This window comes from Cyprinus carpio, chromosome A25 (assembly GCF_018340385.1).
Source record: "Cyprinus carpio isolate SPL01 chromosome A25, ASM1834038v1, whole genome shotgun sequence".
Classification (NCBI taxonomy): domain Eukaryota; kingdom Metazoa; phylum Chordata; class Actinopteri; order Cypriniformes; family Cyprinidae; genus Cyprinus; species Cyprinus carpio.
The window spans coordinates 18,330,654-18,351,351 of record NC_056596.1 but is presented as its reverse complement, the minus strand read 5'-3'; the positions used below and the strand labels follow the sequence as shown (position 1 = coordinate 18,351,351).

General features: G+C 37.2%; 2 protein-coding genes across 3 annotated transcripts in view; one reads left to right on the top strand and one right to left on the bottom strand.

Moving 5' to 3' along the window:
• LOC109050803 (leucine-rich repeat serine/threonine-protein kinase 2-like) overlaps positions 1-7,370 on the bottom strand; it is a 34,830-nt gene extending 27,460 nt beyond the window's left edge. The window contains 14 exon segments of the mRNA XM_042715794.1: positions 1,052-1,179; positions 1,377-1,501; positions 1,583-1,712; positions 1,861-1,967; positions 2,231-2,304; positions 2,412-2,566; positions 3,448-3,567; positions 3,669-3,800; positions 3,897-4,031; positions 4,260-4,397; positions 4,517-4,605; positions 5,991-6,088; positions 6,991-7,070; positions 7,235-7,370. Of these exon segments, the coding sequence (XP_042571728.1) occupies positions 1,052-1,179; positions 1,377-1,501; positions 1,583-1,712; positions 1,861-1,967; positions 2,231-2,304; positions 2,412-2,566; positions 3,448-3,567; positions 3,669-3,800; positions 3,897-4,031; positions 4,260-4,397; positions 4,517-4,605; positions 5,991-6,088; positions 6,991-7,070; positions 7,235-7,370 (1,647 nt within the window).
• A 227-nt stretch (positions 7,371-7,597) lies between these two features.
• LOC109050801 (proton myo-inositol cotransporter-like) lies at positions 7,598-19,998 on the top strand. 2 transcript variants are annotated; one of them, XM_042715762.1, is made up of 13 exons: positions 7,598-7,751; positions 8,733-9,218; positions 9,296-9,455; positions 10,787-10,992; positions 11,275-11,383; positions 12,623-12,786; positions 12,878-12,998; positions 13,377-13,502; positions 15,006-15,124; positions 15,214-15,366; positions 17,812-17,975; positions 19,184-19,252; positions 19,470-19,998. In XM_042715762.1, exons 1-13 carry the CDS (start codon positions 7,598-7,600, stop codon positions 19,476-19,478), a joined length of 2,040 nt encoding a protein of 679 aa, XP_042571696.1. In that variant the 3' UTR covers positions 19,479-19,998. The 2 variants fall into 2 exon arrangements, with proteins under 2 accessions (XP_042571696.1, XP_042571695.1); XM_042715761.1 differs by having other exon boundaries at positions 19,184-19,998.
• Positions 19,999-20,698: the final 700 nt, after the last annotated feature.

Sequence of the window (20,698 nt, the reverse complement as noted above, 5' to 3'; positions counted from 1 at the left end):
GTGCTCACTAACACAGATTTAGACAGATTTGTGAACAATATTTGAGAGAAACAGGCCTTTTGTTTACAAAGAAAAAGTTCAGAGTTCAGCTCATGAAAAATGGTGGCAAAAACAAAAGTGTTGCGTTTATAATTTTGTTCAGTGCAAAAATAAATTGTTTACAGTAATTAAATTGCAATGGCAAAGTCTATGAGGAGGGGCATTTGAAAGGGTGTAAAATGAGAGGTGAAGGTCAAATTTTTGGTTACGTATATATAAAGGAATATATTAAAGGAACAGTTCACCCCAAACAATGAAAATTCTGTCATCAGTTATGGTACTCATCCTCATGTTGCTTCAAACCCATTAGAGTTTTCCGTTCATTTCGTTCATCAACAGAAATTAAGATGTGTTTAATTTTCTGTCTCTTCATTTAAAGTCTAACCCATCAAAACTTTCACGCTTCAGAAAGTGTTTAAAGACATTGTTCAAGTAGTCCATAAACAGCAGTTTAACCGTACTTGGTTCTAGCAGGTCAGGAAAGCATACATGAACTTCTGTTTACCATATCTGATGTGTTCTGTGTGTTGATCACTGTTTATGTGTATTAAAGCTTAAATTAAATCTGAAAAGGCTTCAGAAGCCTTGGATTAAATTGCTCAATTCATATGGATTACTTTTACAATGCCTTTCTGAAGCATTGACGTTTTGGTGGAATGGACAGAAATCTCTCAGGTTTCATTAAACATATCGTCATTTGTGTTTTGAAGATGAACGAAAGTCTTCAAAAAGGTGTGCAACAACATGAAAGTGACTCAATGATGACAGAATTTTCTTTTTTGATGTACTATCCCTTTAATCCATATGCATTTTGAGCTGTAAAAATCATAATTGTGTGGCGATACGCTAGTTGTCTCTGCATATTAAGCTGAGACTGTAGAAAAATATTTTAACATCTAACAAAAATCACACACTTCAGCTTTAATATGCATTTTGGTTATGCTTTCCTTTAGCATTAACGTCCATGCTGAATTACCATACTATTCTAGCTTGTAAGAAATAAAGTATTTACCCTATTAAGTGCCTGTAGATAGACAGTGTGAGCTCCCTCTAGTACACACTGGTTCTTCAGCACCCGCAGGGACACGTCCACCGTGTCAGGATCCGCCACAGAGGTGCCATGTTCTCTTAAACTCCTGTCTGCACACACAAGAAGACAAAGAGTCAGACATTATATATGGAGGCACTGTGGTTCACCAAAAAACCTTTTCTGCCATCATTTAGTCACAAGTGTGGAACTATATGAGGGCGAGTAAATATGTCATTTTTTTAACTATTTCATTAATGAAATAAAAACAAAACAAGAGACAGCAAGCAGACCAGACAGACTTCTTTACCTGGGCTCAGAAGAACTAAACTGGCTCTGAGACCCTCCAGCTGAACTTCAGGAATGAAGTTATGTGTCTTGAGAGCAGTCAGGATCTGACCGAGCATCAGTGTCCCGTCATCTAGACTGGCCCTCCTGGAGTGACATAAAATTAGGATTCCAGCTGTATGTTTTTGTGTGTCATACATCACATATGTGGGAGTCGTGTGTGCTTACGCTCCCTGGAAGAGTGTGTGAAGCAGTTTGCAGGCACTTTCACACACAGCGCTCGCGTTCGCGTGTTTCTGCATCAGATGCACAATGTTGACATGAATGCCATGTGACAGCAGCAGAGCCCTCATCCTACCTGAAGTACAAAAACACATCGATTTCTGAGACACATCCCTAGTGAAAAAGACTTCAAAGAATGTTAATTGCAATTAAATAAAAAAAAATATATATATTATAATTTAAATTTATATTAAATGCAATCAGCTGAATTTTAGAGAGCTTACTGTGGCGCTTTATTAGTGTGCGTAGTGTACAGGAAGCAGCTTGGAAAACCTCTGCACTGGATGAATGCAAAAGCATGGCAGCCATGATGAGAGAATGAAGGGGAGGCCTGTGGGACAGAAACAAACCAAATCTACACAGTTACGACATCCCAGCATGAGCTCACTAACATATGAGCGCCTACATTTAAATATCATCACGTATTCAGTATTCAGCAACATGAGACCGGCCTGATGATAACAGCATTAAGAGGATAGCCAATCATAACAAAGCTCATTGATTTATTTCAATAATATTGGTCTCCATCTCTAATATTAAGAGGACTTTCAGACAAAGTATGCTACATTGCACAGAATATGAAGGAATGCTAACCTTCCTTCCAGTTCCACATGGTTGAAGGAGTTGTAATGAAGCAGCAAGCTGTTTAAAGCCCAACATACAGTTTCCTGATTGGACAAAGAGAGAGAAAGTTACATATTCACTATAGTAAAAGCAAAAGAATGAGATGATAAGATCTTTTCCGTATTGCAGGTTTCAACATGTCCTGTGTCACCTGCACTGCGGCATTGTCAGCATGTCTCTCTAAAGCGGTGTAACAGGCCTCTCTCCAGATAAGCATCTCCTCCCCTTGGGTGGCTTCTTTCTGTTTTGCCTTCCCCACCTCGTTGCACTCTCTGTCCAGCCCTTCATTCTGTACAATACACTCCGCTGAGAGACAAACCAAACAAACAAACAAACAAAAATCATTAATACAGAGCCCAGCACATGACATGCAGGCAGAAAATATGTCAAATAAAAAACACGACATAGCGGCCACAAATCAGGTTTGTGGTTTATTTATTTATTTTTTTGGGTTGTCTTTTGATCAATTTGATGCATCCTTACTAAATAAAAGTATTATTTTCTTTTCCTTTTTTAAAAAAATCTTATCTCAAACTTTTAAATGGTAGTGTACCACAAAAAATGATTTCTTAATAATCAGAAATGATTCTTGAGCATATTAGATTGATTTCTAAAGAATCATGTTAACACTGAAGCCTGGAGAAATTATGCTGAATTTATGATCAAACTGAATGTTTGATCACAGGTATAAATTACATTTTAAAAACTGTTGAAATAGAACAGTTATTTTAAATTGTGATAATATTTCACAATATTATTGTTTTTTGATCAAATGAATTCAGTCTTTGTGAACACAAGGGACTTCTTCCAAAAAGTTTTTTGTTTTTTTTTCTGGTCACTCTATCCTAAATTACCTCAAGTTTACTCTAAAGAATGAGCACTTTTGCCCAGTCATGTTGCCAACATCAGCAGAAGGCCTTTTTGGGTTTGTTTGTGGCATGATTAAATTATTTTTTTAAGTAAATGAGGGCGCCCAAATGGACATACACTGGTCACTTAAAATAACCAGGTAAAATTGTCAGTCATGTCCAAAAATGCAAAATGTATGTCTGGCAAATAACAATCATAAAAAAAAAAGAAAAGAAAAAAAAAAAACTTAAATATGGGCTCTAAGGGACCCAGTGGAGAGCCAGGTTCTCAACATATAGAGTACTATCATGTTCATTTTCATGTTCATGTTGACTCACCGAGCGCGCTCAGGCAGGAAAGGCCAGTGGTCTGCACTGTGGCATTCTTAGGATAAGAGACACATGCTTTCACCACCACCTTATGGACACCATTCAGCACCAGGATATTATAGTAACTCTCTGTTAAATGGCAAACAAACATAACATAACTCAAAAATAAACCACTTTCTAAAAGTTATTAGAACAGCATCATTTCATCATGACCTTTGACCTGGGCCCACCTGAAGTAAATTTCCGTAACAGACAGCATCCAGCCTCCTGTATGGGCTCCGAGTCGAGCCACATGTCCATAGCCTGACACAGTAGACTGTAGCATTTAATGGGTTTGGACATCAGAATCTCAATATTGCAGGCTAGACTCAAGAAAGAGAAGCTTAGTTAATACTGTTTGTAATAATATAGTTTAATAGTATCATTTAATATATTTTATAATTCCAAGTGTGTTATACCTGGAGCAGCCAGTGGTATGAGGACCCTCAGAGCTCGCAGTACCACATTCTCACTGTCCATGAACCGCCTGAGCGCATCCAAAACCACCTCATGGTCCTTGTCCTCAATGAACTCCACCAGATGAGCATCAGAAACTGACAATCAAGCAGGTTAATTAGACAGAAATTAACAATGTTATTATGACATTGAGAAGTAAGTTCTGCTGTCCAACAGAAACATATTTATTTTCTCATTTCATCAAGTTAAGCCAAACTAGTAGACAAAACTGTGAAAATCGTCCAGGTTTTCCTCACTGTGGAAATTATAGGGCCCTTTATTACTTTTGTAGATACTCAAAAGGATTTGTAACAAATCAATGTTACCAATTTGCAGCAGTAGTTGTAAAGCAGCACATCCCTGTAGCTGAACCTCTTCTTTGTCAGGAAATGACTTCATGGCCTCCAGAACCAAGAAAAACACATCCACCTCTTCCTCATCCAGAACCTGCATCACAATCGCATCTGATCCACAAACACCAAACATTATTTTCACTTCAGAAAAACAGCAAAATGCACCTCAAGTGACACCATCATCATGATTATGGTATATTATGTAAACATTAAGTAAACTCAAGTCTTACCTGACTTCAGTAGGAGAGCCAGAGCTCTCAGGCCCACCATCATCATCTTGGAATCTTTACGATACATTGAAAGCACCTTAAGAATCTGCCTATGAACAAACATGCAAACACTTGCATAAACCTTCTGAACATGGACAAACTAAAATATCTCAGACAACATGACGTGTTCCAACCAACTTCAGTTGTTTACCGCTATAACCTAATAATAATAAAAAAAAAAAAAGATGATACTTAAATATTTAGAATGCTTATTTATATAGAATGCTCCCTTTTTAATTTTTTTTTTAGCAAAGTACTTGTACTGTGAAAATTTATAAATACTCCAAAAAGTATTGTTCGGACCTCTGCTGGGAAGGAAACACAGAAACGGGACCTCTTGTAATTTTAATTGAAAACCCCTGCCATTTAATACTATGGCATGCCACAGGGTTCGGTCCTGAGCCCTTGTTTCCTTGTACATGCTCCCATTAGGTGATAAGTTCAGCTCTACATTCTTCTTCCTCAGAAATATTTAAGTTACATAACATTGTTTTCAAGCAGAACATTAGGTTCACGCATTCATTCAACTTTGACTTGATTTATTACAATATACTTTTGGCTGGATGCCCCAATGCATTCTTAAATACATTGCACTGCAGGGTTGCCAGGTTTTCACAAAAAAAAACTGTCCAATTACTACTCAAAAAAGCCCAACTGCGTTTTGAGGGGGATTCCCTGGTAAAATTGCATTCCGGTGGGGTAAAATTCATGTTTTTGGTGGGGTTCCCCTAGTAACATTCGCATTTTAGGGGCTAAATATCATGTTATTTGGGTCGCTTAAACCCGCGGACATGAAAAACAACCCGTGGCAACAGTGTTAAAGTAGCCCAATTCTGTGGACTTGGCAACACTGCTGCTTCTTCAAAAAGCAGCAGCTAAAGTTCTAACCAGATCTACAAATACTGTATGACTCAGATCCACCCTTCGCTGCCTTATCTGCCATTATCTTTGCATTGTGCCAGCATCTTTACTATTGGCATTTCACATTGATAATATTTATGTATATATAATTTATATACAATATACTGTATAATAATAAAACATTAGAATTCAACCAGATTATTAAAACATGCCATTAATACTGTGCAACTAAATTACATGTTCTCAAGTGTGTGTATGAATACTTTGCATAAATTTGTTCAATTATTTGTTTTATTTGTTTAATTTGTGCCAGCACAGAATTCCTTAAGGAATCTCTGTACCACCCAAGATTTTTTCTTACATACTTTAACATCTAGAGAGTTTTTCTAAGGCACTCTTTCTTTAGTATATAATGTGAAAAGTGCTATAGAAATAAACTGAACTGAATTGATTCACAATTTCTTTATATATGGATCAATCCTCCTAGTTAAACACAATATACAATAGTACAATGCAATATACTATATGAAAAGAAGCCCATACAAGCTCATAAAAATAACTCAATGAGACTTACTTGTGCACCTCAGTAAACTCATATTCATCTGGGTTGGTCAGACTGTCCAGAGTGTTGGGACAGATCTCCATCAGACGACACAGCAGAGACCAGCCTACCTGTGACAAGAACAGTATATCACTCTTCATAAAAACCTTTTACTGGAGCCTAAGTCACTTATCTGAGCCAATAAAGCACTGAAATTAAATTTACAGCAGAAAAGATTTTACAAGTAACAGTAAAAATAAATAAATAATAGTTATTATTATTATTGAACAATATAAAATATAGATTTATATTATTTTAACATAAATAAAATGTTTAATATTTTATTTTAATAATTTTGAACAAATAATTATCATTGATTTCAAAGATGATTTGAACATGCACTCTTAAAATGACACGATGGCATCTATGCCTCCATTAAGATCCATCTAAAACTTTATAATTTTTTTTTATAATAATAATAATAGTAAAATAAAAAAAAAAAAAAAAAAAATAATAATAATAATAGTAATGGTAATAATAATAATAATAAAATGGTTATTTTAAAAGGTGTTCACTTAAAGTTGTTTGCGGAACTAAAAATAGTGTGTGTGTGTGTGTGGGGGGGGGGTTGCACACTGTAATGAATACCTTTATTTTACCTTTATTTTATATGAGTGTGCTCAAGGACAAATGGGATTTTCAATTAATTATTACTTAAATTCAAAATGTCTGAAAACTAGAAAAAACATGAACACAGGAACTGTGCAAATGACCTACCTTTATGTTATTTCAAAGGTGCTTTTTTATCTTTTTGAGATTGAGAGTCTGAGTCCCTATTCACTTCCATTATATGGAAACAAGCAGCATGAAAATGATTCTAAATATCTCCCTTTTCCATTCCACAGTACAAAGAAAGTCATATGGTTTGGAACAACATGAGAGGGCATTTAAATGATGACAAGATGTTGGATTTTTGGATGAACTATTAAGCATTTGCCAGGAAATTTGTGCAGGCAAAATAAAAGATGACTACCTGCTGAACTTTGCTGTTGAAATGCGATGACAATACCAGCATCAGAGGCATATGGACGTTTTGATCGGCAAACAGCTCGACTGCAGGACAAAAGAAGAACACAAGTCTAAATATATCTGAGCAGATGTCCCACTGGATAAAGCACACAGAGGGGGGTTAACGTCTGTATACCTGTCAATGAAGAAATTAAGACATACATCAGTCAGAAATGTTAACATTTCCTCTTTCATTGGTCATGACTCACCACAGTGATCTGTATGGGACAGGAACAGCAGGTCTTGCATAATCTGGACCATGGTGCCCAACTGCTTCCCCTCCTGAAGGTTCAACCTCACCAGCAGCTTCTTCAGCCTGATCCCTAGCTCCTCTTTATCAGCCATGATCTTCTACTATCTGGCATCAAACAGAAGTTTAAACCAGCTTCTGATACTCACTGACCATGTGGACACAATGTTGCTGCTGCAGGTCATCATCTGTTTTACAGCGCACGAGTTCTTCTGCCATGTTTATGCAAAGCAGAACATGAGTTATGATAGAGTAAAGATTGATATGACTAGGCTTTAGTTCCCGATTTCATTCTCGGCGGCGAAAAGAAGAAATCTCGGTCATGCTCGCGGCTGTAGATCGGCGCTGCGTTATGAATCATATGACTGCAACAATTCACAAACTTCCTGTTCCAGCACAACAGAGTGAAAGCAAGAAGAGAAGGAAGGACTATTGCGTCCCGTCAAAGCAAAGGCACCGAGAAAAGCGTCTTGCTGGTGGGTTACAAGAGAAGAACGAAAATATATCTATTTAAAGCTACTCACATGCATATGCATGTAACGAGACACGTATATTGTTCATTTTTAAAACGCGTTAGCTACTGCTACTGTATCCTAGATGTCTGTGTACATAGAGGAAGTTGTGCATTTTCATGTTTTTTGAAACAATGCTATAAGAATATGAATATAAAAATAAAATAAGCTTTCAAAGGCATTCATCTAAACGTACAATGTTTTTCGCGAGACTTTTTAATTTCGATGTATTTTGTTGTAGCTAATGCATGCATATTTACAATCCCGAGATATCGCTGCGTTAAACATTGTACACTGTACGATACACTGAATAAGGTGATTTCGCTAGCTTGCAGCGTAGAGCCTCTTTTATTTTTTGAGATTTGTGCTGTAGACCCTAAAAGTCTAATTCGTTTCGGCAAATCGGTTTGTTCGAACGGCTCTCTTCAACGAACCGTATCCGAAATTGATTCACTGATTCATTGTACTCAGTTAACAGACATCCGCCGTGTGGCACTAGCGTGTCTGTGTGTTATAATACACTGTATTCCACCACGATATCTTAACATGCATTGTATAAATAATGCCAAACGAGTGATTCACAAACAAAATTGCCAATCGGTTCAGCTGAGTCATTAGATAGAACCGATTCAAAAGAACAATTCGCTCGCGAATCACTGCTTGTAGAATGTGTATTGTTAAATTAACCTAGTGTTTGTATGATATTTTCCACTAAATCAGATTTATTTTGCTGCACAGTGCATGTGTTATAAACAAATCACTCATCAGATTCTCTATATGTTGAAAGATTTAGCATATAACCTCCAGTATTTGATTTGCAGATGATTCACTGTGATGGTTTGAAGTGTGTGCAATGCCAACGTGGTCATGCTGGGTTGGGTTACATGGCTTTTGTTAATGTTGATCATGTGATGATCTCAAGGTGTTTCCTTTGTGATTTATTAGACAATGTGCAGAAGCTGCAGAGAATGGAGGAGCTGACAGGAGACCGGAGAGTTGAGGACGAGAGGAGCTTGATAAAGACGCCGTCTAATGTCCAGGCCAACAACCAAGAACATGACTCGCCCACGTCCACGCGTCAGAAGCGGTCAGTCCAGCACGGCTCTCCATGTTTCGTCTACACCCTGGCATTTTTCTCGGCTCTGGGTGGATTCCTGTTTGGCTATGACACAGGAGTGGTGTCTGGAGCCATGCTCCTGCTCAAGAGGGAGATGAACCTCAGCTCTCTGTGGCAGGAGCTGCTGGTCTCCATCACTGTTGGCGCTGCAGCCGTTTCCTCTCTGGCTGGAGGGTATCTCAACGGACTTTACGGCCGGAGAATCTGTATACTGCTCGCTAGCTTCATCTTCTCTGCTGGAGGAATTATTCTGAGCGTCGCACCCAACAAAGAGGTTCTTCTGTGTGGGAGGCTTACGATTGGGCTCGGGTTAGGTAAGTCATATACAGTGTATGTAAACTGACTTAATTCAGTTTGCGTGCCTTATCGTTTTTTATGTCCTGTGCTTTAGGAATTGCTTCTATGACCGTGCCTGTCTACATCGCTGAGGTTTCACCTTCTGAACTCCGAGGTCAGCTGGTCACCATTAACACCCTGTTCATCACCGGTGGCCAGTTCATAGCTAGCGTGGTGGATGGGGTCTTTAGCTACCTGCCCCATGACGGCTGGAGGTGAGTAAAAATAGAAGTTTTACCTCTTAAATCTGTTTTCATAAAAAATGATCAATCTTGTTTTTCAGATTTGATTGTGCTACTTGTATATTTTTTTTTGCTGCAACCCAATAAAAATAAATAAATAAAGTTTTAATAATTAAACCTTAAAATCATTAAATAAAAATACATAAATATTTTATTTTTAAGTAAAATATATACAAATAATATTTATCAAGTAGTCAATACTAATACAAAATATACTAAAAATTAATCCAGTGGCTCATGCCGCTTGGCGAGAGATGTTTAACGGTGTTATTTTAGTCTTATTTAAATACTATCATAGAATGTATTGATATTTTGAATTCGCTATTATATTCAGTTTAAATTTTAGTAATTTTGTTTTGTGCTTTTATTTTATATCAACTTCAAGTTATTTTATTTCAGCTAGTTGCCAAAGCATCATTTCTAATTTTCATTTAAGGTTTCATCTGATTTATTTTCATCTATTTCTATTTATTTTATTACATTTTTTGTTTTATTTTTAGTGAACAAAAACAAATTTTAATATATTTAGTTTTAGTTAACAATAAAAACACTGGTGCTATTACTTTTCTAAGTGAGTTTTAATAAAAAAAAAAAAACATATATATACAGGTCTTTCTCAAAATATATATACAGGTCTTTCTCAAATATTATTATATATATATTTTTGTATATATTTGTCAAATGATTAATCACGATTAATCACATCCAAAATAAAGTGTTTACACAAAAACAGGGTAATTTATTATAATATAAATACACACACATAAATTATATATTTAGAAAATATTTACATTATACATTTATATAATATTCTTATACTTTATATTATATATAAATATATTTAATATATAAACATAACATATTCTTCTTAAATATATACATGCATGTGTGTGTATTTATATATACATAATAAATATACACAGTATACACACATATATTATGTAAACAAAACTTTTATTTTGGATGTGATTAATCATGATTAATCATTTGACAGCCCTAATATATATACATAAAACAACAAAAACTGTCAGAACACCTCAGCTACTGAGGGTATATATTTACCAATACCCTGGTAACCACCATATAACAGTATAAATATTTTACATACATATAATGCATACATACATATTACTTATACCTAAATGTGTATAAAAACATTTATATAAAACTACAAATATTATAAAAAATAGATATTTTCAGACATTCTGCAGAAAAAGTAGAGAATGTGGATGTGAGATAAAAATGAGGTACAAATGTGCTTCTTAAGGACCTGGTTTTTGAATCATTTTTGTACTGGTGTGTAGGTATATGTTGGGTTTGTCAGTTGTTCCTGCTGCGCTGCAGTTCCTGGGGTTCCTCTTCCTCCCGGAGAGTCCTCGCTGGCTCCTGCAGAAAGGAGATACCCAGAATGCTCGGCTGGTGCTCACTCGGATCCGTGGCGGTGTGAATGTGGATGAAGAGTATGAGAGCATACGGAGCAGCATTGAGGAGGAGAAGATTGATGCTGGTGGTGAGATCATGCAGACGACACAACACACACACACACGGTGCTGAGTTCAGGGTTTCCACCATCACGGAACACAAGAAGTTGAACCTGAAGTTAGAGCTATGCTTAAATGTCTTTTTGTTAAGGAAATTTGAACCAGTGAACCAGAACCAAAATTATAAAAAAATAAATAAAAAAATAAACCATAATCAAGTATTCAGAAATAACTAGAAATTACTTTGTCAAAAATGTGTAAACTCTTTGTATAAATTTCATTGATGGATGTATTGCTTGCTCATCGTCCAGAGGGTCCAGTGTTGTGGCGTATCCTGACGTTCGCTCCAGCTCGGCGAGCTCTGATCGTGGGTTGTGGCCTACAGATGTTCCAGCAGCTCTCAGGAATCAATACAGTCATGTAGGTTACCAGAACACACTTGACTTTATCAGCACTTTATCCATGTGACTCCCTGTAATAAGGCCTGGTCACACTAAGAACAATAACTGTAACGATAAGTATATTAGCATCCACAAACACCACACAGTAACGCTCTGTTTATTATAAGCATGTGCTGTCGTTTTGTTGTTTGCCATTTAAAGTCAGGTGGACTCTGATTGGCTGTCAATACTTTTTTATCATTCATCAGTTAGAAAAATAGTTCTCAAAGTGATTCCAAAGCTATCGTTTCTCTGTGGCGTTATTGTTATTGCTGTGATGTGGACTTTGCTGTTCTCAAAGCATTAGAATGATAATTCTAGACTCCAATACCTCAAATGTGTGTGTCAGATAAGAGAGACACCAAAAGCGTTCAGTGTTGGGGGAACTCCAGGACCATGATTGGGAACCACTGCATTAATGCATGTATATTTGAACTTTGCTAATGTAAAGCATGATCAAAACAGTAATCTGTTTAAATGATAAAAGTTAAATAAGTGAGCAAGTGACATATATATCGGTATCTTAACTGTTTGTTAAAGACGGTTCCCGTATCGGCCAAAGTGCATCCCTGGTTAACGTTATTGTTATCGTTATCATTATATCGTACTTGCTGTGAATTTAAGGCTACAGTATATTTCAGAATTGAATTGCAAATTTTTTTTTATTTTACAATTCTGAGAAAAAGGTCAGAATTGTGAGAGAAAAGTCACAATTACCTTGACTTTTTATTCTGTGGGGGAAACAAAAGCAAAATTTTAAGATGTTAACTTTTTATCTTACAATTCTGACTTTTTTATCGCAGTTGTCAGAATTGTAAGGGAAAAAAAAACGAATTGCAAGATACAAACTCAGAATTGTTAAAAAAAATAGTGAGATGTGAACTCATAATTACGAGTTTATAACTTGCAGCTGATCTTAATTTATAAGTTGCAAAATATTAATCCGCAATTTTGAGGAAATAAAGTCAGAGTTTCAAGCTTCCATAGTATACTACATTCTCATTTCAGAATAGTATGTAAAACAACAAACAACAGTGTTATCTTTCAAAATGAGTGTGTATACTGTCTACATTATAATACATACATACTGCACACTGTGGAAACAGCATCATTAGTGTGGTAGCATTCAATTTTGAACATAACCTAGGACTCCAGTTACTAGTGTTGTAACAGTACTGTCTGTTTTAAGGGAATCAAATGATCTCTCTGAATGCTGCAGGTACTACAGCGCCACCATACTGCAGATGTCCGGAGTACAGGACGATCAGATGGCCATCTGGCTGGCTGCTGCCACAGCCTTCACCAACTTCCTGTTTACTCTATTAGGCGTGTGGCTCGTGGATAGGGTGGGCCGCAGGAAGCTGACTCTGGGAAGCTTACTAGGTGATGATTCAGACGCAGCCGTGAACACGGGTTCTCACTAACAGACTGAAGCATGTAGTGTTGTAATGGTGTTGTGCTGTGAATAACTCAGGTACTGCTGCAAGTCTGATGGTTCTCGCTACGGGTTTCCTGCTCTCGGCTCAGGCATCTCCACCCGTGACCTTTCACCCCAATGACCCCTCCCTCCACAACTCCACCTGCATTACATATGGGTGAGTTTTGCCTTTTAGTAGTCTAGATTGACTTATGGATTTTACCAGAATAAGGACTATGCAAATAAGAAAAAATAAAAGACAATGACCATACAATATATTTGAAGATAGAAGCTTATATCATCGCTTAAAGGGATATTCCACCCATGAAATGAAAATGCTGTCATTGTTTACAAAGTTAAACAGTTTTAGGGTGAGTAAATGATGACAGAATTTTCATATTGGTGTGAACTATCCCTTTAACAATCTCAGAGCTGTGATTTGGAAGGTTTATATGTAACTATTTATTAAAATCAGTCTATCTGTGGAAAAATGAATGGGATATATAAATCTAGTGCACAAGTGTGACTGGAGTTTGTTTCTGTCTGTACACTGAAGGTTTTGTGAATCCTGCATGTTGAATCCAGATTGTGGTTTCTGTTACGGGAAGAATGGCACGGTGGTGATTGAGACCTCGTGTATGCCTGTAGACGCGGCCAACACTGAGGCAGCTGTAGCAGGCAGGTAATACATCTATAGATATCTCTGCCCTTATGAAAAGAAGTGCCCTTAATTGTATTGAATGTGCACTTGTAGTATACTTCAAATTTTTAACTTGCAGGTAGGGCTGCACGATTATGATTAAATCCTAATTGTCAATTATTCACTTGAAATTGTAATTGCGATTATTAATTGCAATTATCACAATTTACACTCAGTTATGTTTATACCAATGTTTGAAGTAACTGCATTCCATATTTTTATAGGAAAATAAACAAGCTGAAAACACTGAAACTGAAAAACTTTTATTGCTTCTCTAAAGCATTAAGCCTCAAATGTCAACTATACATTGGATTGGTTTCTTCTTTAAATAATAAAAAAAGTTAAAATATGCATGGAATTATAATCTTACACGAAGACTAAAATTAAAACAATGTAAAATCCCTTAAGAAAACCTGTAGAAAAATGTTGCCTTGCTTTAAAGTACAGGTTTTTTTATATAAAATTAATTTGCAGGTTAAAATATTAAAAATATACTAAATTGTAACTTCATCAATACAATATGTAACTATATATATATATATATATATATATATATATATATATATATATATATATATATATATATATATATATACAGTATATATACAGTATAATATAGCAGTAAAACTACAACTATAATTCAAAATAAATTAGAAATTCATATATATTTACTAGTTTCAGTTGAAATAACATAGAAGTTCATTTTAGTTTACCATTCAGCAGTAACACTTTAACTATATTTCAAAGACAATTATATTTGCTAATTATGAAATTACATTGTAATATGCACTCTAAAAAGGTCAAATAAGCACTCTTAAGTTAAGAACAGTTTAAAGGTGCTGTATGTAATTTTTTGACTATACTAAAGCATAAAGATACCATAATATTTGGAGATATTTAGGAAACATGCTGAGTTCACATACTTGTTTCTTTGAAAAACAATGCTGTTGTTCTATTTTGAAATGTGAGTTCCGTGTCGGAATGCCTGTTTTTGTTTGGTCTGTGTGACTCCGCCCACTGCAAGTTTACCCAATAGTATTTCGACACCTTGGGTTGCCAGTTGGAGGAAAACACATTGTATTGTAGCCATGAAAGGTAGCAAATGACTGGGTCAGAGATTGCAGATTCTACCCAACCTAAATAGCTTTGGCATCCATATAAAAAGCTCTTTGACCAAAGACATATTAAAATGCAGATAAATCAACTCTGCAACTTACAGCATAAAACATGTCGCCTTCCATTGTCAATTGCATTCGTTCCTGTTTTGTGTCCTCAATCTGGCAACCCGCATGAGCGTGAGTCTGAGGAGGAGGTCCAATATTTTGAATTTGGACTGCAGTACCCATTTCAACCATTAGCTGTCAGCTTCCAAAATAAGGAGGCTTTTTTTTTTAAATGCAAAAGTGCACTTCTTTGCTTATGATTTATAAATATAATTTGAACCTAAATGTTTCATTAAGTCTCATCTTGTTTATATTCATTGAGGTGTTCCAATGGCACACAGGAGAGTTTAGGTGTATTTTGGGCCTATAACTACTGCCCAACATCTTACTCCTGGATTGTTCTGCTGGGTCTCATTCTGTATCTGGCCTTCTTTGCCCCAGGTGAGAGTTCGCTCAGTTTACTGGAGCTTAAAGTAACTTTTAATGATCATAAAGCTTGATGTCTGATGTCAGGTTGTGTGTTGGAGCAGGTATGGGTCCTATGCCGTGGACGGTGAACTCTGAGATCTATCCGCTGTGGGCTCGGAGCACAGGGAACGCCTGCTCTGCTGGAGTCAACTGGCTCTGTAACGTCCTTGTGTCTCTGACCTTCCTCCATGTGGCCCAGAGCCTGACATACTACGGTACAACACACACATACACACACACACACACGACCCTGATCACCATAACAGTATTTTTTGTACAGATTCCCTCAGCAGCTACAATATGCTGTTTGTACTCACTAGGGCAGGGGTGTCAATCTCAATTCCTGGAGGGCGGGATCTCTGCAGAGTTTTGTTCCAACCCTGATCCGACACACATACCATGTAGTCTTCAAATAAGCCTGAAGGCCTTGATTTCAGATCAGGTGTGTTTAATTAGGGTTGAATCTAAACTCTGCAGGACTCCGGCCCTCCAGGAATTGAGTTTGACACCCCTGCAGTAGGGTGTTGCTAGGTGGTTGCTATGCAGTTCCAAGGTTGTTCTGGGTAGCTATGCATTCAATAGGGTGTTAAGGTGGTTGCTACAGTGTTGTTTTACAGGTGACAGTGTTCTAGTTAGTTGGTTCTAAGTATGTTGTCATGCAGTTGCTAGGTTGTTCTGGGTAGTTGCTATGCGGTTTATGGGTGTTTGTTGCATGTTGCTTTGCGGTTGCTATGGAGTTGTAATGTGGTTGCTAGGATGTTGTTGGTAATATGTCACTATGCAGTTTTCTAGATTGTTCTGGCTGGTTATTTGGATGTTTTGTGTTGAATGTATGTTGTTACTGTATGTGGTTGCTGGGTTGGGTTGGGATTGTTGCCTGGGTGATCTTGGTGGATGCTAGAGCATTGTTTTGTCGTTGCTAGGGTGTCCTGGGTGTTTGTCAGGGAATTTCTAAGGTTGCTAGGTGTTCTGAGTGTTTTTAAACATGGTGTTATACAGTTGCTGGGTTGTTCTGAGTAGCTATGTATTTGATAGGGAGTTGGGGTTGTTGTTGTTAGAGTGTAGCTTTACAGTTGACGGAGTTCTAGTTAGGTGGTTCTTTAAGTATGTTGTCATGCAGTTGCTAGGTTGTTCTGAGTACAATGGGTGTTCGGGTGTTTGCCAGCATGTTGCTTTGTGGTTGCTTGTGAGATGTTATCTGGTTGCTAAGGTGTTACTTGTATGCTGATATGCAGTTTACAGTTCTTGGTTGTTGCTTGGGTGTTTGAGTGGTTACTAGGGTGTTGCTTTGGGGTTGCTATTGGATCATTCATGTTCGTAGCACAAACAGTTCTGTACAGTAAAGTTTAATGCCTAGGCTTGTTCAGTAGTATTAGTAATGCTTGACTCCTGCTGACTATGTAGACTACTGCCGAAATGTGTCTATTGAAAATGGTGCTATGTGGTTGCTAGGGGGTCGCTATGCAGTTGCTAGGTTTTTCTAGGGCATTGTAGCTGCCTGGGCATTCTGGGTAGTTTCCAGGGCATTGCTAATGTTGCTAAAGGGTTTTTAAGCTTGTCGTCACATGGTTGCTTAGTTGTTCTGAGTGGTTTCTTGGGTGCTCTTGGTGGTTGCTAAACTACTCTGTGCTAAAGTTGTTGTCATGCAGTTGCTAGGTTGTTTTGAGTAGTTGCTATGCTGTAGAAATGGTGTTGTTGCTTACGTGTTGCTTTGCAGTTGCAGGGGAATTGCTAGGGTGTTCTAGTTGTTCTGGTGGTTCCTTGGTTGTACTGAGTGGTCGATAGGGTGTTGCTAGGGGTTGCTACAGTGTTCGGGCTGTTGATAGAGTTGCTTTGGGGTAGATGGTGAGTTCTAGGTAAGTGGCTGATAAGGTGTTCTAATAGTTTTTAAGTATGCTATCATTCAGCTCTTAGGTTGTTCTGGGTTGCTACACTAGTGATAAAGTGTTCAGGTGGTTGTTTTTGCTTGTTGCTTTGTGGTTGCTAGGGACTTGCTATGTGTGTGCTTGTGTGTTCTTGTTGGATGGTTTCTAAGGAGTTCTGAGTGTTTTATGTACATTGCTTTGCAGTTTTTAGGTCTGGGTGGTTCAGTTTCAGTTCTGGGTGGGTTGACTGCATGTTTTTATTGGTTGATAAGTTGTTGCTATGCAGTTGCTATAGTGTTCAATTGGTAGAATTTGGGTCATTGGTTCTGATACTAGGTGGGTGGTTACTAAGGTGTTTTGAGCTTGTTGTCTTTCAGTTCTTAGGTTGTTTTGAGTAGTTGCTATGCACTTGATGGGGTGTTTGGGTGGTTGCTACCATGTCGCTCTAGGGTTGCTAGGGAGTTGCTAGGCTTTTCTAGATTTGTTACAATGGTGTTCTGAGTGTTTTTGGTGAGCTGCTATGCAGTTATTAAATTGTTATGAGTGTTTCCTTGGGTGTTCTGAGTGGCGAAAGAGCGTTGTTTTGGGGTTTCTATGGTGTTCTATTTGGATAATTTATAACCATAGCACAAATGATGCTTTACTCACCAATGCTTAATACGGTAAGTATTCAGCTAATAAATAATCAGAACGTTATCTACATTTATATGTGGATTATTGCAAAAATGTGTCTAAAGAAAATGAGAAAAAGGTATAATTTGTATTTATTTCAGTGTGAATGTCTCTTTTGCCCAGGTGTGTTCTTCCTGTACTCCGGTCTGGCTCTGCTGGGCTTTGTGTTTGTGTTGGGCTGTGTGCCGGAGACCAAGGGTCTGCGTCTGGAGGAGATCGAGCCTTTGTTCGGGAGACAGCTGTGCAGCTTTGGAGCCGGCAGCACTCAGAGCGTTCAGTACACCCGGGTAAACGGAGGAAACTACCGCTCTGATGAAGACGTTACTGATGATGAATAGATACTGATGAAGATGATTCGTGGTGTGAGGGATGCTGTGGTTCCCATTCCAGAGATTCAACGTTCTAGTTGACTCGTGTTTCAAAAATGTAATCGTGTCAATTTAACTACATTGATGCTTGATAAGCACAAGAGATATTTCTGCGGTGATTGTATTTGCACATGTACAGATGAGTGTTACAGACAAATGTGGTGTTTACTCTGGATTCATGAGATCAGGAAGTGAGATTGTTATCCAAATAAGTGCTCTGGAGTGCGACCCATGTGCATATACTTTATTAAACTATTGGGAGACAGAGCAAATAGAGTTTGTTCTTTTCACGGTGTATGGAGCTGTACGTTCATCTTCTCATAATTCTGGTACTAAACATTGAATGAATGTTTTACACAAAAGTGAAAATAATGTCGTGATTAACACTCCTTAAAACCTTAACTGTTCTTTTTGTCTTAAAAGCCCTTATTCTAACATTCAGATTCCTTTTAGACACACGCTGTCTGACCCCGGAAGTAAAGGAATAATTCACCCACAAATTCTGCCCCCCTCATATCATTCCAAAAGTGTGTGTGTTTGTTTTTAAAGGGATAGTTCACCCCAAAATCATCATTTACTCACCTCATGTCATTCCAAACCTGTATGCAAAGATGTTTTAAAGGATGTTGGTAACCAAATGGTTCCGGGTCCCATTGACTTCCATATTATTTCAAAACTGTTTAGTTACCAACATTCTAATACATTTGTGTGTGTGTGTGTGTGTGTGTGTGTGTGTGTGTGTGTGTGTGAAAGAGAGAGAGTAAATAATGACAGAATTTTCATTTTTGGGTGAACTACAGTATGCCTTTAAGGATCTTCACATTTTTGTTTCCATGCAGTGACAAGTTTAATAGTGAGCATGAGCTGTAAACTCCAAAAAGGGGAAAAAAAACCACCCTAAACAAATATAAGTTATATGTGCACAATTTAAATGTATGTGTATAAATAAATCAAATAAAGAAATAGCAGCAAACTGATGAACATAAATAATGGCAGAGTTGTGGCTGAATTATTCCTTCAGGTGGACTTGTGGATTGAGGATGTGGGCTCATGGTGGTGGAGACTGATGATGATGATGATGTAGATCTGGTATTGTTGAATGAAACTGGCAGTGTTTGATGTTTTAGCCCCGTTTGGAGTTGGGAGCTCTGCACTGTGCGACTTTGGAACCAGAGAGCAGAATTTCCTACATATCAGTGAGTATCAGTGATATCAAGAGTGTTTCTTTTCCACACTGCAGATAAGATTACATACAGCTTTATCATTTGTTTTTATTTTTATAAACTGGGGAACAAGTAAAAATTATTTTCTGCTGTAATCGAAAGATTTTAGTAGAGCTTCAATCTAATTTGTGTTGTGTGAAGAAATGCAAAATTTTATTAGTATTTTTATTTTTTATTTTTTCTGCTGCAGTTGCAGTAATGATGACCTTGTATGTGGACTTGGAGATTAATTTTATGGAAATAATCAAACTGTAGAATCACATGATGATTTTACATTATAAAGCAGCTTCATTTGTGATGTGAGTTTTCTACTTATTTAGTAGTTTTGATATCTTTTTTCTGGCACTACACTCTAAACATTTATGAACCTAATGATACAGATATTATAGTTAAGAAAGTATAAGTAAGATTATTAGAGTATGTTTAAAAAACAACAACAACAAAAAAACTTTCAGCTTTTCTACTTAAATCAGTGTGTTGCTTGCTGTTTCTTTGTAATTGTAACTATTTAGTTTTTCAGTGTACTGTTCTCATTACTTCTGATTCTGTGTTCTCGGTAATAAACTGTCAATCATCAAGGCAGTTCAGTCACATTGTATGTTTAGATGTTGTTTCTGAGAAGACTCTATGAAGCTGAAATTGCTGCTGACAACTGTATTTGTATACTGTTGTGTGCTATATTTGTACATTTTCAGATGAATAAAGGTTTCTGAATGGTTCTTAAGCTGGTTGTGTAATCTCTTGTAGAGTGGTCTCGGCTCCGTCAGGCTGAAACCTGTTCAGTCCTGTCCCAATCTGACCCTCTTTGACCTCTGTACCCCTCATTTAGCCCAGAGCAGGACACTGGTCTGCCACCCTCTGATTCAGTTTTCACAATTCATTTTATTAGATTTTATTCATTTTGCTTAAAATCCCCTACATTTCATACTAGGCTTATTTTATGTTCACATTTACATTTATATATTTAGCAGGAAGTGACTCTCAAGAGGAACGAAAGCAATTCATCAAAAAGCCAGTAATATGCCAGGTTTAAGCAGGGAAGGGAAGCAAGAAAAGAAAAATAATTGTGTGTAGTGTATTGATAGAAAGCGTGCTGTATACTGTACTTGAGTGTGTGTGTCTGGTAACGTGAGAGCGAGTAACTGGACACTGCAGTTTGGCAGGAGGTCAAGACCCTCGAGCTCCAGTGCTGAACTGTTTCACCTCTGTTACCAGCACTCTTATGCACTCACAGTCAATTCAAGTCGAAAGTGCATCGAGTTAAAGGAAAATATTAAATGAAACTGTGACAACTTGAGAACTCAGCCATTCTTACTGCAGTACACTCCCCCAGACCCACTTACTGTAGAAAGATTTCCCAGCAGCCTGTAATATGTGTGCTAAAATTCAAATTGAAATGTAGATTACATAAACTAATGC

What these genes read in the sequence shown, in the direction of transcription:
- LOC109050801 (XM_042715761.1), top strand. Translation starts at nt 7,598, where the DNA reads ATGCTCGCGGCTGTAGATCGGCGCTGCGTTATGAATCATATGACTGCA. An exon ending in TACGATTGGGCTCGGGTTAG is followed by an intron (nt 9,219 to 9,295) that starts GTAAGTCATATA and finishes CCTGTGCTTTAG; the next exon opens with GAATTGCTTCTATGACCGTG. An exon ending in TCCACCTGCATTACATATGG is followed by an intron (nt 12,999 to 13,376) that starts GTGAGTTTTGCC and finishes TGTACACTGAAG; the next exon opens with GTTTTGTGAATCCTGCATGT.